This window comes from Gadus morhua, chromosome 20 (assembly GCF_902167405.1).
Source record: "Gadus morhua chromosome 20, gadMor3.0, whole genome shotgun sequence".
Classification (NCBI taxonomy): Eukaryota; Metazoa; Chordata; class Actinopteri; order Gadiformes; family Gadidae; genus Gadus; species Gadus morhua.
The window spans coordinates 16,230,649-16,244,505 of NC_044067.1; the positions used below are offsets into that span (position 1 = coordinate 16,230,649).

The 13,857-nt window shown below is 45.6% G+C and overlaps 1 protein-coding gene across 1 annotated transcript; it reads left to right on the top strand.

The window, feature by feature from the left end:
- Nucleotides 1-4,320: 4,320 nt before the first annotated feature.
- On the top strand, nucleotides 4,321-7,562 carry LOC115532745 (pancreas transcription factor 1 subunit alpha). The gene is made up of 2 exons (XM_030342615.1): nucleotides 4,321-5,216; nucleotides 6,156-7,562. Exons 1-2 carry the CDS (start codon nucleotides 4,637-4,639, stop codon nucleotides 6,191-6,193), a joined length of 618 nt encoding a protein of 205 aa, XP_030198475.1. The 5' UTR covers nucleotides 4,321-4,636; the 3' UTR covers nucleotides 6,194-7,562.
- Nucleotides 7,563-13,857: the final 6,295 nt, after the last annotated feature.

A 13,857-nucleotide genomic window follows, 5' to 3' on the forward strand; every position in this document is an offset into this window, starting at 1 on the left:
AGGTGTCAGGCACCAGATTGAGTGTTATAGGCTGCCCAAGCCCTTGGAAACACCCTCCTTGGGTTTTCCAGCTATTAGTGGGTAATTTTACAACGGGCAAAGATGTTACCTGCTGTTATCTAACAGTTGCTTTCCAGCATTGTTTTCTAATAATGCGCATGGAAAACACTGGAGACATAATCAAGAATTATTTTATACCTTAGTATAGAGGTTTCTCTTCTTAAATTTGTCCGCTAAATCATAACAATGCGCAAACTACCTCTCAACACTCAGTGAGGTGAAGTTGGTGTTGCAACAAAGGCCTAAGATTGGGAACATGGACATACAAAGGCTGGGAACCACTGCCTTACAGTGAGATACCGACCTTTAAGAAGAAACTGTTTCATTACCTTGTGTGCAACAGGAGACAGTTCTGGAGACCACCACCACCACCAACCCCATCACCACCACCACCACCAACACTCCCTCCCCACCACCACCCCAGTACCAGTACCACCCCCATCAATACCACCACCTTAACCATCACTCCCTCACCACCACCACCCCAGTACCAGTACCACCCCCATCAATACCACCACCTTAACCATCACTCCCTCACCACCACCACCCCAGTACCAGTACCACCCCCATCAATACCACCACCTTAACCATCACTCCCTCACCACCACCACCCCAGTACCAGTACCACCCCCATCAATACCACCACCTTAACCATCACTCCCTCACCACCACCACCACCCCCACCATCACCTCCACTACCATTTTTCATTTAGGGCATGTAGTAGACGCTTTTATCCCAAGCGACTTACAATGAGTACATATAGAAAAACGTATAACTCCTCCATCATCCCCCCCCATCAGCAGCCTTACAGCACCACCCCTATCCTCACCTCCATCCCCTCCGCACCACCCTCCTCACCACCACCTCCACCCGTCCCTTGAAGAGGACGTGCTTGCATGAGGTTTGACTTTATGGTCCTGATGGGTTTCCCAGAGCAGATCGGCGGGGGATGGGCATGAGCCAAGAAGCTGCTTCTAAACTTTAAGTGCCATCATCAAAACTGCATTTTCTCCGCCAAGGTTCCTCTCGTCGTGGTAGTGTCATTGTAACATTTCAAAGAGTTACACAGCAACACTGAAAAAAACGCTATAAGTTAGACGATGTACAGCTTACTTTCCTCGAACCTACTGAATCTGGTCCTGCCAATAACTACAACTTCAAGAACATTCAACGGTTTCCTTTGGATCTTGGCTGTATCTCAAGCACGTAGAACAACGTTCACACGCAACCAGATGTAGCCTTTCCTATCTGCTGGTCGTCCTGCTGGCTGGCCCTGCCCTTTGATGCAAGAGTACATACATCAGATGCTGGTTGGCAGTTGTTCACCTCTACAAGGTAAAGGACCCAATCTAAGCCCAAATCACTGGTCAAGGCTAACTTCTCCTGTGTTCTGTTGTCTCAATGAACCGAGGTCCTCTAATGGTGGCAGCCGGGGATGAAAGAGCAGTTTGTGGCCTGAAGTCTGAAGATTACATTCTTGTGCCCCCGTCTCCTCGCAGCCGACTGGATCCCAGGGGCCCTGCGAGAGGAGAGAGATGTTTATCGGGCTTTTGCCCAGCCACACAAACAAACACGCTGCACCGCTGAGAAAACACACTTATGTTAATCTCTGCGTCACAAATTCACCCAGGGTTGCAAGAGTTTGTTGTTGTCATATTATTTCTTTATCTATAAAGGGTGTGTGTTTGTGTGTGTGGTGTGTGTGTGTGTGTGTGTGTGTGTGTGTGTGTGTGTGTGTGTGTGTGTGTGTGTGTGTGTGTGTGTGTGTGTGTGTGTGTGTGTGTGTGTGGGAGGGAGAGACAGACAGAGAGCATCTGCATATCCATATGTATGAGTGTGAGAGAGAAAGAGGGAGAGAACAATCCAGCAAAATCCATTTTAGGTGTGGACTTTGGCCTCAATTTCCATATCTCTAAACTACAGCATGTGCAATGACATCAAATCATTGTAGGTAACGAGACAGACCTTTTTTGTGACCGAAACTTATTGGGCCTAAACCCTTTTAATACGTCATTAATTAAAAATGCCAATATTTTATGGAACATGAAAGAACAGGTGTGGGCCAATTCTGATCTGCCTGTGATTTTCAATTTAGTCAACTTCCTTGTTTTTCTTTAAACCGACTCCCAGGTGAACTAGACTTCAAACCGCAGGCCTAATTATGACCATATGTCGCGGGGCCGATTCCAAAGCTCTGGCGCGCGCTCTGGCTTCTCGAGAGAAATGTTGAGACCCTTTTTTTTTGGTCAAAATTAACTGCATGTCTTCTCATTTTTATAACAAGATACAGGCCGATACATGAACCATCCACAGCGACCTGGCGACTTCTTTTAAATGTCACCAACCACGTCGTTTTCATTTCTTTATTAAATAGAATTAGACCTTTTTAATATTTCGGCGACGGTGATCGGAATAATTGAAAAGGCTTCTTTTTATGTTTTTTGTTTTTCTTTCTCTCCTATACAAAACAGGGGCTTGGCTGTGGCCTGTTGTAAGGCAATGATAACAGTCGGCTGGAGAGACAATAGGCGGCCCGTCTGAAGATGACAGCCAGAGAAGCGGGCCGTCAGCTGTGCGGGACCTGGGGCTGTCAGGGCGGCAGAAGGATCTGACAGGGGCCGGGCCGAGCACCAACAACAACATGGAGATCATTAAGTGTTCACGACCTCCTACTCCACCTCCTCCCCGTCATGGAGAATAATTAAAAGGCTCAAGGGCTATGGGGGAAACGGGAAGGAAAAAAAAAATCGAGGTCGCCTAATGCGTTGAAATTATGGAAACTTTTAATAACCGTCTGTTTTATATCATTTGAGTCTTTGGACATTGATAAAGGCAGATTTTAGTTTGAAAGCCGATTATTAAATGTTGTTCTTCATTTGATATGCCTTTAAAGATTCAGGAAAGTAACTCAAAACAACATAGGCCTTTATTAAATGCCAAAACCTAAAGGAAATCTTCTAAATTAACAGAGAGAGTGAAGTGAGAGAGTGAAGTGAGAGAGAGAGAGAGAGAGAGAGAGAGAGAGAGAGAGAGAGAGAGAGAGAGAGAGAGAGAGAGAGAGAGAGAGAGAGAGAGAGAGAGAGAGAGAGAGAGAGAGAGAGAGAGAGAGAGAGAGAGAGAGAGAGAGAGAGAGAGAGAGAGAGAGAGAGAGAGACTCGTCACAAATTAGTTTAATTGATTGTTTTACACTGTCACAGAATATGCTTGACCGTGGAAAAATGATCGATTCCTCAAAGAATAGACTGTATGATGCAATGGAGGATTTCACAGAATGTGGAAAGTTAAGCAAACATGGAGTCTCAAAGGCAGATGGCAGACGGCACGTGTCACTCAGCCTTTAAGCACATCTCCATCATGTGTATTGTAATGCAGGCCTACAAACTAACAAACATTTCAATATAAGGCCGCAGACTGCAATCCGGTGTAATAGGTTACTGCGATTCTGGAGGAAAATGTAACAAAAGATTACAAGCAAGCACGCCCGGGCCGGCCGTCAGGTTGTAAAGGTTTCTTTAAACGGATAACAACTTGGCAAACAACATGAACTGCTTTTCAAACTTTAGAATATGCTGAACAATCACCACACACTTACAATTAACCTCCTGGAGGATTATTTTAAATCCAAACCTTATGGTAGATTAAAACCCAACACAGCCTGCCTGAAGAAAGTTTACGGATGTGCACGCGACCCAAGATCAATAATAATAGGCTATATTAATTATCCTCGTGGAATTAAAACTTAGACATTTGATCATTTGGAAATTAGAGTCCTCTAGATGTGGTTTGAAACCCGAATCAAGTTGAAATGTTTTGTGGGGATCGTGTTGGCAGACATAAGAGGCTAAAGGCCTACGTATGCGTGAAACACGCACGCGCGCAAACAAACACACACACACACACACACACACACACACACACACACACACACACACACACACACACACACACACACACACACACACACACACACACACACACGTAGGCCTACTACAAATAATAAAAAATGGAAAATGGAGCCATCATGGGTCGATGGGGATGCAGAGCATTAAAACGCATCTGAGCCGCGTCTGCTCGGATAAATAAAGTGCTCTCATGTGTTCCTGACAGTTTTTGTTTGTCGTCAGCGCACTCCCAATTGATCAACCAATCCCATTCACGGGCCGGCGCGCCCGCGACGCGCACAACCTCTCCAAACGGCCGTTTTTTCTTCCCCCCCTTCCCTTGTAAATATTAGCGGACTACTTGGGCAAACTTTATAATTGGACACGTGTGCCGCTCCGCTTTGGTGATTCGGGGATCAACCGATTCCTTTGTGATTGGCTTTTAAAGCGATGGCGGTCGTTCCTTAATGAGCTCCTTTCAGTCTTTACAACGGAGCCCCAGCGCCCCGCCGCGTGCACAGGGGCCCGCACCTATTTAATCCGCCAGTCCCCCCAGCGACGGTCACACGACGTCAGATCAGGCCGGAGACAGGTATATATATAGCCAGGGCTTCGATACAAGTAGCAGCGTGTCACTCGTTTCGTTTACAGTCACTTTGTTATTGTTGTTCTCATTAACCTTAAAAAATCAAACATGGAGGACATCTTCTTTGACTTTGAACAAGATGCAACCACGGACTACGCGTTCTGGGGTCAGATGGACCCCAACTTTCAGTTCCAGACCCAGCTGGACACCCTGCTTTTGGACTGCAACACGGTCTCCGGACAGCTCTCTCCGTGGTCCTCGTTCGGCTGTCAGTCGGTATTCCCGGACGAGCAGCTGACCTTCACCGACCTGGACTCCCAGTCGCCCGGCCTCGGCGGCGGTACGGAAGCCGACAGCTCCTCGGGGGACGAGAACGTCGAGAGCGGCACGCGACGCTCGAGGCGCCTCTCGGCCCACCCCCCGTACAAAATCCAGAGGCACGCCGCCAACATCCGGGAGCGGAAGCGGATGCTGAGCATCAACTCGGCCTTCGAGGAGCTCCGGTGCCACGTGCCAACGTTCCCCTACGAGAAGCGGCTGTCGAAGATCGACACCCTGCGGTTGGCCATCGCCTACATCGCCCTGCTCCGAGAGATTCTCATGTCGGGATGCGACCCCAAGTCCTACGTTGACGAGTGCATGAAGAACGGCTACAAGAACCAAACCAACGCCATCTGGAACACGAGCGGTGAGTCTGCACCAGTGAGGCACACATATTAAAATGTTACACTCAGCATCGTCAATAGATACATTTACAGTTTTTTTTTATAGCTATTTTAGCTTTCCCCATACATGACAAACGAGACGTGTAAGACACAGCAAACAATCAAAATCACAGCAGCAGTGAAAGTGAAAGTGCAAGTAATGCATCCTATTGAATGACAAGGATCAGAAGAGGGGGATGAGGTTCCTACAACTTAATTCAATTCATTATGACACCAACTACCAGAGACAAAAAATGTATGCTGAATACAAATAGAAAAATGCAAAGTAAACGACCATTTGGGCTAGTAGGCTAATATTAAACATTATGATTGGTCATCGTTGTTGACATCATTTTGGGTCAACAACTTTTTTGATGAATGGCCAATATATAAGGCCATTATTCAACATTTGTGAAAATGCAAAGAAAATGACAAAGCAACAATAAAATCAGTTAACATAGTAGACCCTAATCAGTGTGGCGCATTAATAAAGAAAAAATACAGTCCGAACAAGGCCTTAATGAAGCTTAACACCACTTTGAACCGCAAGCTTTGTGTACACTGTGCACGTCTTACTCCCAGGTGTAGACCCTATGTGTAAACCGGTGCCCTGAGGAACACACACACACACACACACACACACACACACACACACACACACACACACACACACACACACACACACACACACACACACACACACACACACACTATTGTCACGGCACTCAGCAACAGCCTGCGTTGGTTTTAAGCGTTACTCATTCTGTGGGAATCCCGCCTGAATGAGGCTTTTCAGCGCTGGAGTGCTCATGTATTCTCAGCCGCAGGCTTGTGACTTGTTAAACAGTCACTAAAATGTACCTAAAGTCCCATGTTTGTGCTGCTTTTGTCTAACCCCCGTCTCCTCCTCTCTCCCTCCCCAGATCTGACAGCCCGCCTCTCCTGGATAAAGTGGGATTAACCTCAGCGAGGGGCACCCCTAAAGTGCGAAGATTGAGGGGGGGGGGGACTGTTGTTCCCTCCCCCTCCCCTCTCGCTCTTTCTCTTTCCGGACGTGCGAGAGGGAGAACCCCATCTGTAGACTTCTCACCAGATCGCCCCCCTCCCACTCACCCTCGGTTTCTTATCTTATTCTAATTTGTTATTGACTGGTAATTGAGAGCCATTGTCTTTGGGATGTCTGGAGGGGTGGGGGGGGGGGTTCTCCCACTTATCTCGTGGGAGAGAGGAGCGCAAGAGGTACCCTGGGCTCTGAATGCACTTCCGAGGGCTCTCTCTCTCTCTCTCTCTCTCTCTTTCTCTCTCTCTGTGACTATCTCACTCTTTAGCTCGCTCGTCCTCCCGTGCTTAAAGGAGTGAAGCGTTTTCTTGGTTAACCCACGCGGACACTCGCCCGTCGAGTGCGTCTCCGGGTGCAAGTGACAGGGGCGGCTTGGAGATGTAAATGAGGTGCCGTGTGTGAGAAATAGATCCGTGCCTGCAGAGCTGTGACATCATCATCATTAGCACGCTAACCATTTAGCAAAGCTTGTGACCTCATGAACATTTCACGTTCACTGATTTTATTTATTTTATTTATTTTTTGTACTTAACTTGTCTCATATTTATGTTTAAATTATTATTTTGTATTTTTTGTCTGTGTATTTCACTTGACTTTTAAAATATCCATGTCCTTCTGTGAATGTTATGAATGACTGTTTTGACCTCTAACATGTTATTGAAGCACAAGAGCAACAAAGGTCACGAAACATTTATTTCTCTTTAAATAAACAAAGCCTGGTACTGGACAAAGGACATAATGTTTTATAATGTCTAATAAATGTGAATAATAATCCAGAAATGTCATTGAAATACTGAACTGTTAACAGAGTAGATGATAGCTGCAATATTATACAGTACTTTCAAACAAATCAACAGCCAATAAAAGACAGTTGGCATTTAACGAGAAACAATTATTGAAAATAAAGAATATAGTCAGCATGTATTTCATTTTTTTCTCAATGCTTGTATTTTAAACAGAAGAGCAAACCGTTTGTAAAGCTGGCTCCTTGGAGTTATCTTAAACCCATTTTTTTATAAATTTACCATGGCTTCTATCCCTAAACCGGTTTACGTAACCAGGCTTTCATGTTTACATGGCAGTTAAGAAACCTGGTTACCCTCAGCTTACCTTTGTGAATGTTTGAATTTAAAGGATTTTTAATCAAAGGATCTAACCTGCACTGCATAGTCTTTATATACAAGGTAATGTATAAAGTATATGCATTTGAGCTATACCAAGATTAAAGAGGGCGTTTCTTCACAGTGCAAACCTCCCTCTAAACCAGCCGTGGAGCGGGGCCCTCGGTGAGGCCCCTCAGAGGGGACATTGGATTCACAGCTGTTCCCCGGGTCCCAAGGTAGTCCTTCTCCCACCCCCAGACTGTCCACACCTTTTGGGGGGGAAGCTATTTCCCTGCAGAGGCCCTTCCTCAATTGGGCCTAACTGAGCTGTTCCCCTCCCGGCCTGTCCCCACCGGCGGCCTGTCACCTCACCCCCCCCCCGGGGCATGTCTCACCACTCTTCGACCCGGCGTTGTAAAAAGGTGACTCCGACAGGCTCGACTTCATTCGTCGCCGATTAGTTTCTTTCCTAGGCGCTTTTCCCCATGTTTGGCTACAGGTGTAAGCGTAATGTCGGATCGAATGTGTTGAAATAATTGAGCGAGGTCAGTGCCGGCATTGTTCTTCTGTGTGTGCTGTTGGAGTGGAGGCTAATGGAGCCCCCAGGATACAGTTAAGCTCGGTCGTTGGTGGTTTGAGGGTTGGTTTGAGATGTGTGTGCAAACGCAGGTGTGATTAATACTCTTTGTGGGAATTCCAAATGGTATGTGCTTAATCAAAAACGAGTCCCTAATACAACAATTTGTTGTAAATCATAAACTGCGTGTGTGTGGGAGAGAGCGAGAGACTGTGTGTCTGAGTAAGTGTGCAAGAGAGAGAGAGAGAAAGAGAAGCTTATGTGTGTGTATGTGTGTGTGTGTGTGTGTGTGTGTGTGTGTGTGTGTGTGTGTATGTGTGTATGTGTACGATAAAAACATTTTTATCCTAAATTGTACCCTCCATTTCCGAGCACCTGCTCAACTTTTCTAGATGCAAGATTGCAGACCGAAATAGGAGGTGACCTATATGGGACAAGGGACATTTAAAAGGCGCATTTGAGGAGTTAGTTTTATTTTGATTTGGTGGACCATATAATTTAGTCTTTTATAAGAACTCTGAATGCGTTTTAAACTGGATTCATTCACCCTGCCGTCCAATTACCTTTTGTATCACCCTGGTGGCTTGATGCACACTGAGGCCCCCTGGTGGTAGACAGGTGTAAGTATTATATATTTCTGTAGGTGACCAAGTATGATATGGCCGTAGGGTTTTTGAATTGGGGTAATATCAAGTCAACAAGCTGTTGCGAAGATGTGAATATTTAGGTGTTTGTGGTTATTGTTTGTCTTTTGGTTGCAATGTTACATGTAAATGCAAGCGGTGGGAATGTCACCACTTTGCTTAAATTTTTTTTTTTTTTTTTGTCAGAGTCAACAAGAAAGAACAAAGCCACAGCGAAAAAGAAAGAAAAGAAAAAAGCATTTAGAAACTTGCGGTGAACCAGATTCCCAAACAGCCTACCACGCCAGAGGCCTCAAATAGCCTCGCTAATCTAAATATTCTGTTTCATAAAACAGATGCCCAAAACAAAACAGCAGAAACCAGTAGAACAGAGGAAAAAAAAAAACTTCAACCGGAAAAAATGAGCAAAGACAAAATGACATCCGACTTTCAACCGACCTCCTCAAATGTTGACAGTATCCAAGCCTGGCCTGGTCCTAGCAGTGCTACAACCATAACCAAGTGTACTCTAATCGTCCCCCCCTGACCTCTCACATGTTCAGTATCACTATAAAAACAAACTGCATGAGACACTGGACCAACCCCGGGAGGAATCCCAGCAGCCAACACTAATACGATCCCCCCTCCTCTGTGGATCAAATCCCTTATACGTTGTCTGTTCCATTTTCACGTTTGTGGGGGGGAGTTTGTTGACTTAACATCGGACAGACTTGAACTGACAAACACGGTGTGGGGGGCTGTAGCACTGGGTGGGTGCTAGGCTGCGAGATGGCAGGTGTGTTTATCGTTATGCTGTTATGCGGGGTCGGGACCTCAGAACACAGCAACTTGTAAATATAATTAGCGCATCTCTTCCTCTGCAGGCGGCGTGAGGGCGGGAGGGAGCGTGGTGGTGGTGCGTGTGTTTGTGTGTGTGTGTGTGTGTGTGAGTGTGTGCGTACGTGCATGTGTATGTGTACTTGCTTGTGTCTGTAAGTCTGCTTTTGTGCATGCCTGTGTGTGTCAATTACAACACACTCTATCTTGGCTTGAGGTAGCGTGTGTGCGTGTGTTTGTGTGCGGGTGGGTGGGGGGGGGGGGGGGGAGAGGGGGGTTGAGGTAAAGCCAATCAAGCATGTCCAAAGGTTAGCAAGCTCGGAACGCCAAACAAAGCTGTCCAATCATTGGACATATAGCTACTGGCAGATGTTTGTACACACAGTATTTTCGTTACATCCTATGTAACGTAGGCTGGTGTTGCGTTGACCATACTCATACAGACACTCAGAGGAAATAAACCAAACCATCTGCAACCACAGACACAGTACAGAGAGGGAGGGAGAGAGAGAGAGAGAGAGAGAGAGAGAGAGAGAGAGAGAGAGAGAGAGAGAGAGAGAGAGAGGGAGAGAGAGAGAGGGAGAGAGAGAGAGAGAGAGAGAGAGAGAGAGAGAGAGAGAGAGAGAGAGAGAGAGAGAGAGAGAGAGAGAGAGAGAGAGAGAGAGAGGGAGAACCCAGGTGTGTTTTGTAGAAATGTGTAATTAAATGACGATCTTTGTTTAACGGATGGAATCGGTTAATCCGTTAAATCTGTTTCGATTGATTTCTCATCTGTGGGGGGCTGCTCTGCTTTCGTGTATGTGGAAAACATTTGGAGAGGTTTTTTCTTTGTTTACTTTTTTGTTAAATAAAATGAATTCATTGAGATTTCACTGTGGTTTTGTGAACCACTTTTCTTATGCACTTTGTACACTGTTGTTTTAAAAGTGCTTTATAAGTATTATTATCTTTCTTACTCGATCCCAACGCTGGCGATTCAAAGATGAGTCGTTATCCACTATTTAAAGTTTGAAATAAAGGCCCATTAATCCCGTCCCTAACAGGCCAGAGGACTAGCTGGGCTAGCTCTGAGCGCTGGGCCCATAGCAGCAGACTGGGTCAGCTCTTTAATAGCTTCTGAGACGCTAGTTAAATTCCCCTCCTGGTTTCCTCATCACAGGAACGCGCCTCAGAGCTAACTTCTCAGTGTGTGTGTGTGTGTGTGTGTGTGTGTGTGTGTGTTTGTTTGTGTGTGTGTGTGTATGTTTGTTCTGTGTGTGTGTTTGTGTTGGTTCTGAGTGTGTGTGTGTGTGTGTGTGTTTGTTTCTGTGTGTGTGTGTGCGCGCGTGTGTGTGTGTGTGTGTGTGTGTGTGTGTGTGTGTGTGTGTGTGTGTGTGTGTGTGTGTGTGTGTGTGTGTGTGTGTGTGTGTGTGTGTGTGTGTGTGTGTGTGAGTGTGTGTGTGTGTGTGTTCGATTGGGGAGGTCATAGCTGCATGGACTATGACTTGGAGCCCCTCGGAACCACAGGCCTGATGTCCAGAGCGCTGATCCGCACCAACACCATTAGAGTCCAAACTCAGATGTTAGCTACATAAGCAGAGGGCATTGTCGTTTGATATAACAGTTAGTATTGTAGTAGAAGTATGATAATGTCTGAGTGGTAGAAGTAATGCATGTAAAAAATATATGAAATATCTAAAATGATATAGAACAACAATTAAATAAGCCAAAAAGATCCAACAATATATTTCACAAAAAAAATGTCATGAAATGATCGCATAGATACTGTATGTAAGAGCAGACTTAAGACCATTTAAAAGCACATCCAATCCCAATATAGCTTTTTATGACGAACTAGAAACAACAGGATCTAAAAACACCAAAACATGTATTGGTTGTAACAGTAAAATAATGAAATGATGTCTTCCCTCCCTCCTTCCCTTGGCCCCATTATGACCCTACGTTATATGGTTCGGCCGTAATTATTGATTTTCAATAGAGGTTTAACATGGGGAAAATCGGAACAATTGCAGTGTATTCACTATTGGTTTAGAAAGCAACGACCTCAACACTCCAGCGAGTGTAGGATAAGCCAATACTTACGACTACAACTCATTCCCGGAGGTGACACAGGTGACGGAGCACGGGGGTGCCAGTGTACTGTAAATGCTACCCCCCATTGTTCACATCCGTTGATCTCTGCTTTCCTTGTTTTACCACAATCAGCAGAGTCAACAACTGCTGTTTGCCAAATTAAGCCGACTATAGGGGTTCAACCTCATCCCCTCGCGTTATCCTAGCCTCAGCCAGACCACCTGGCTTGCTGGATGTACTGTGAATCTTCCAGGCTAGCCCTCCTGCTAACCTTGGCACCAGAGTCACAAGTGCAGCAGCTAATTGCGCTCCAGTGTTTGCGTAGCGGCTTTGCCAGCCACCTTCCCCCAGTCGTCACCCAAGTGCATAGTCTCAGTGTCATTAGCTCAGCAAACTTGCCTTGACCCTATCAACAAGACCATTCCTACCTCTTCTCCCTCCCACTCTCTCTGCATATCCCTTGCACTTCGGTCTGGTTAAATCTCTGGATCCTGGAAGTCGAAAGTGCATAATTAATATAATTGCGTTATAGTTTACATAATTGTGCTGGAAACACTGTTTTTTGTAACTGTCAAGTCAATTACAGGCCAATTGAGTTGATCGCTATAGGGTTGATGTGTAGGTTCACAACTCTGCCCTGGGGGAAGTAACACAGCGTGTCACTCCTAATCCAATTGCAAAATCCGTAAAAAAGTACAAATAGAAAACGCATTCCGTGATTTACCGCACTCTGACCTGCACTTGGGTCGGCAGAGTTAAATTAAATCCAAACTGGAACCGCACTACCCTGCAGACACAGAGCTGCTCTGGGACGGGCTGCGCAGTAGATCACTGCCGGTTTTATCTGCGGACGTCTCACAACGATGTCCAGGTTCAAGAGGAGAAGGCGCAGATCAAAGACCAGGGGGGGGGGGGGGGGGGGGGGGGGGGGGGGCGGAAACAGGTACCCCACTATCAAGTCTGGGTGTAGGGGGCCACCTGGGGCGGTCAAGTTTAGCCAGCGTGGTGTTGGTGGAGGCGAAGGTGAGGAGGGTTGAGGAATGGTAGGTGTATTTCTTCCACCGTCACCACCACCACCCTAGATATCAAAGCACCCGGGAATGGCAGGGGGGGCCCGGGCTCCCCGGGGCTCTTGTCTACACAGGAGACAAAGCACCGCGCGGCCCAGTCTGCATCGTATTAAACAAACGCTAACTGATTCAAGCTGTTACACACTCCCCAATGAAACCTTTATGAAAGGGCCCCTAATGCGATTTCAGAAACACCTTGTCATCGACCGTGGTGCGGCAGAATGAAGGAGTGTGGATGTATGAATGAAAACGGTCCCGCAGCTACGGAGCGATGCTAAAGAATGGCTCTCTCTCAGGGGCCACAGGGTTTATTGGCCAATAGGTACGCCTCGACCCCAACACAGAGGCTTTTGGTAAATTCATACTCGTATTTTAGCACAGCCTATCTGTGAGTAATACATGCAGGTGCCAAGATTGTAATGTGTTGTATTGTAATAAGAGAAAGCCTTTGTGTGTGTGTGTGTGTGTGTGTGTGTGTGTGTGTGTGTGTGTGTGTGTGTGTGTGTGTGTGTGTGTGTGTGTGTGTGTGTGTGTGTGTGTGTGTGTGTGTGTGTGTGTGTGTGTGTGTGTGAGAACTACTGTCGATTGCTTGTACTAAGGGAAATTAGGCAATCTTTTTAGTAGGTTTCATATATCATTATTATTATTCAATTGAAATCACATTAAGGTCCATAAAAACCTTTAATTAAAGGGAGAGAATATGAAAAAGGGTCATAGTTGCCAGACTGTGGTTTGGATATTTTATCCCAAAACTATTTCACATTGAGTCATAATGTTAATCATGATAGCTTACTGGAAATTATTGGCCAATAAAATAAGATACTGGTTTCATTTTTGTGACCTTATGCTTTGTGATAAACCAAGCTTCTGTTATCTGAAACCTGCCCAAATGAGCCTACAGTATCTCCAAATGCAATGATTTCTGGAAGTTTCTCTTACACATGAATGTTGGGGGAAATACCTTGGATAATTCCCTGTCTCATCTCATTCCACATTAACTCATAAAGATTGCCTAAAAAATATGATTGAAATTGAAACTTAATTTATGTTTTGATGGCCAGTTTCAGAATGACTAGTTTGGGAATGTTTCTCATAATATATTCTGAAGTTTTTTGGGTTTGGTCCGAAAACCGGAAGACATGAATGGCTCTCCAGTCCGTAGAAAGAAAGCGCAGATTAAATAAACAGACACTGTACTCTCCCAGCATTATACTTCTCCATGTACTGTAGAGTATGGCAGTACTTCATGAAGGATATGACTGGTACACTAATCAAGCAGCAA

Coding starts and splice junctions, on each gene's coding strand:
- LOC115532745 (XM_030342615.1), top strand. CDS start 4,637: ATGGAGGACATCTTCTTTGACTTTGAACAAGATGCAACCACGGACTAC. Junction 5,217..6,155: donor CGCCATCTGGAACACGAGCG/GTGAGTCTGCAC, acceptor CTCCCTCCCCAG/ATCTGACAGCCCGCCTCTCC.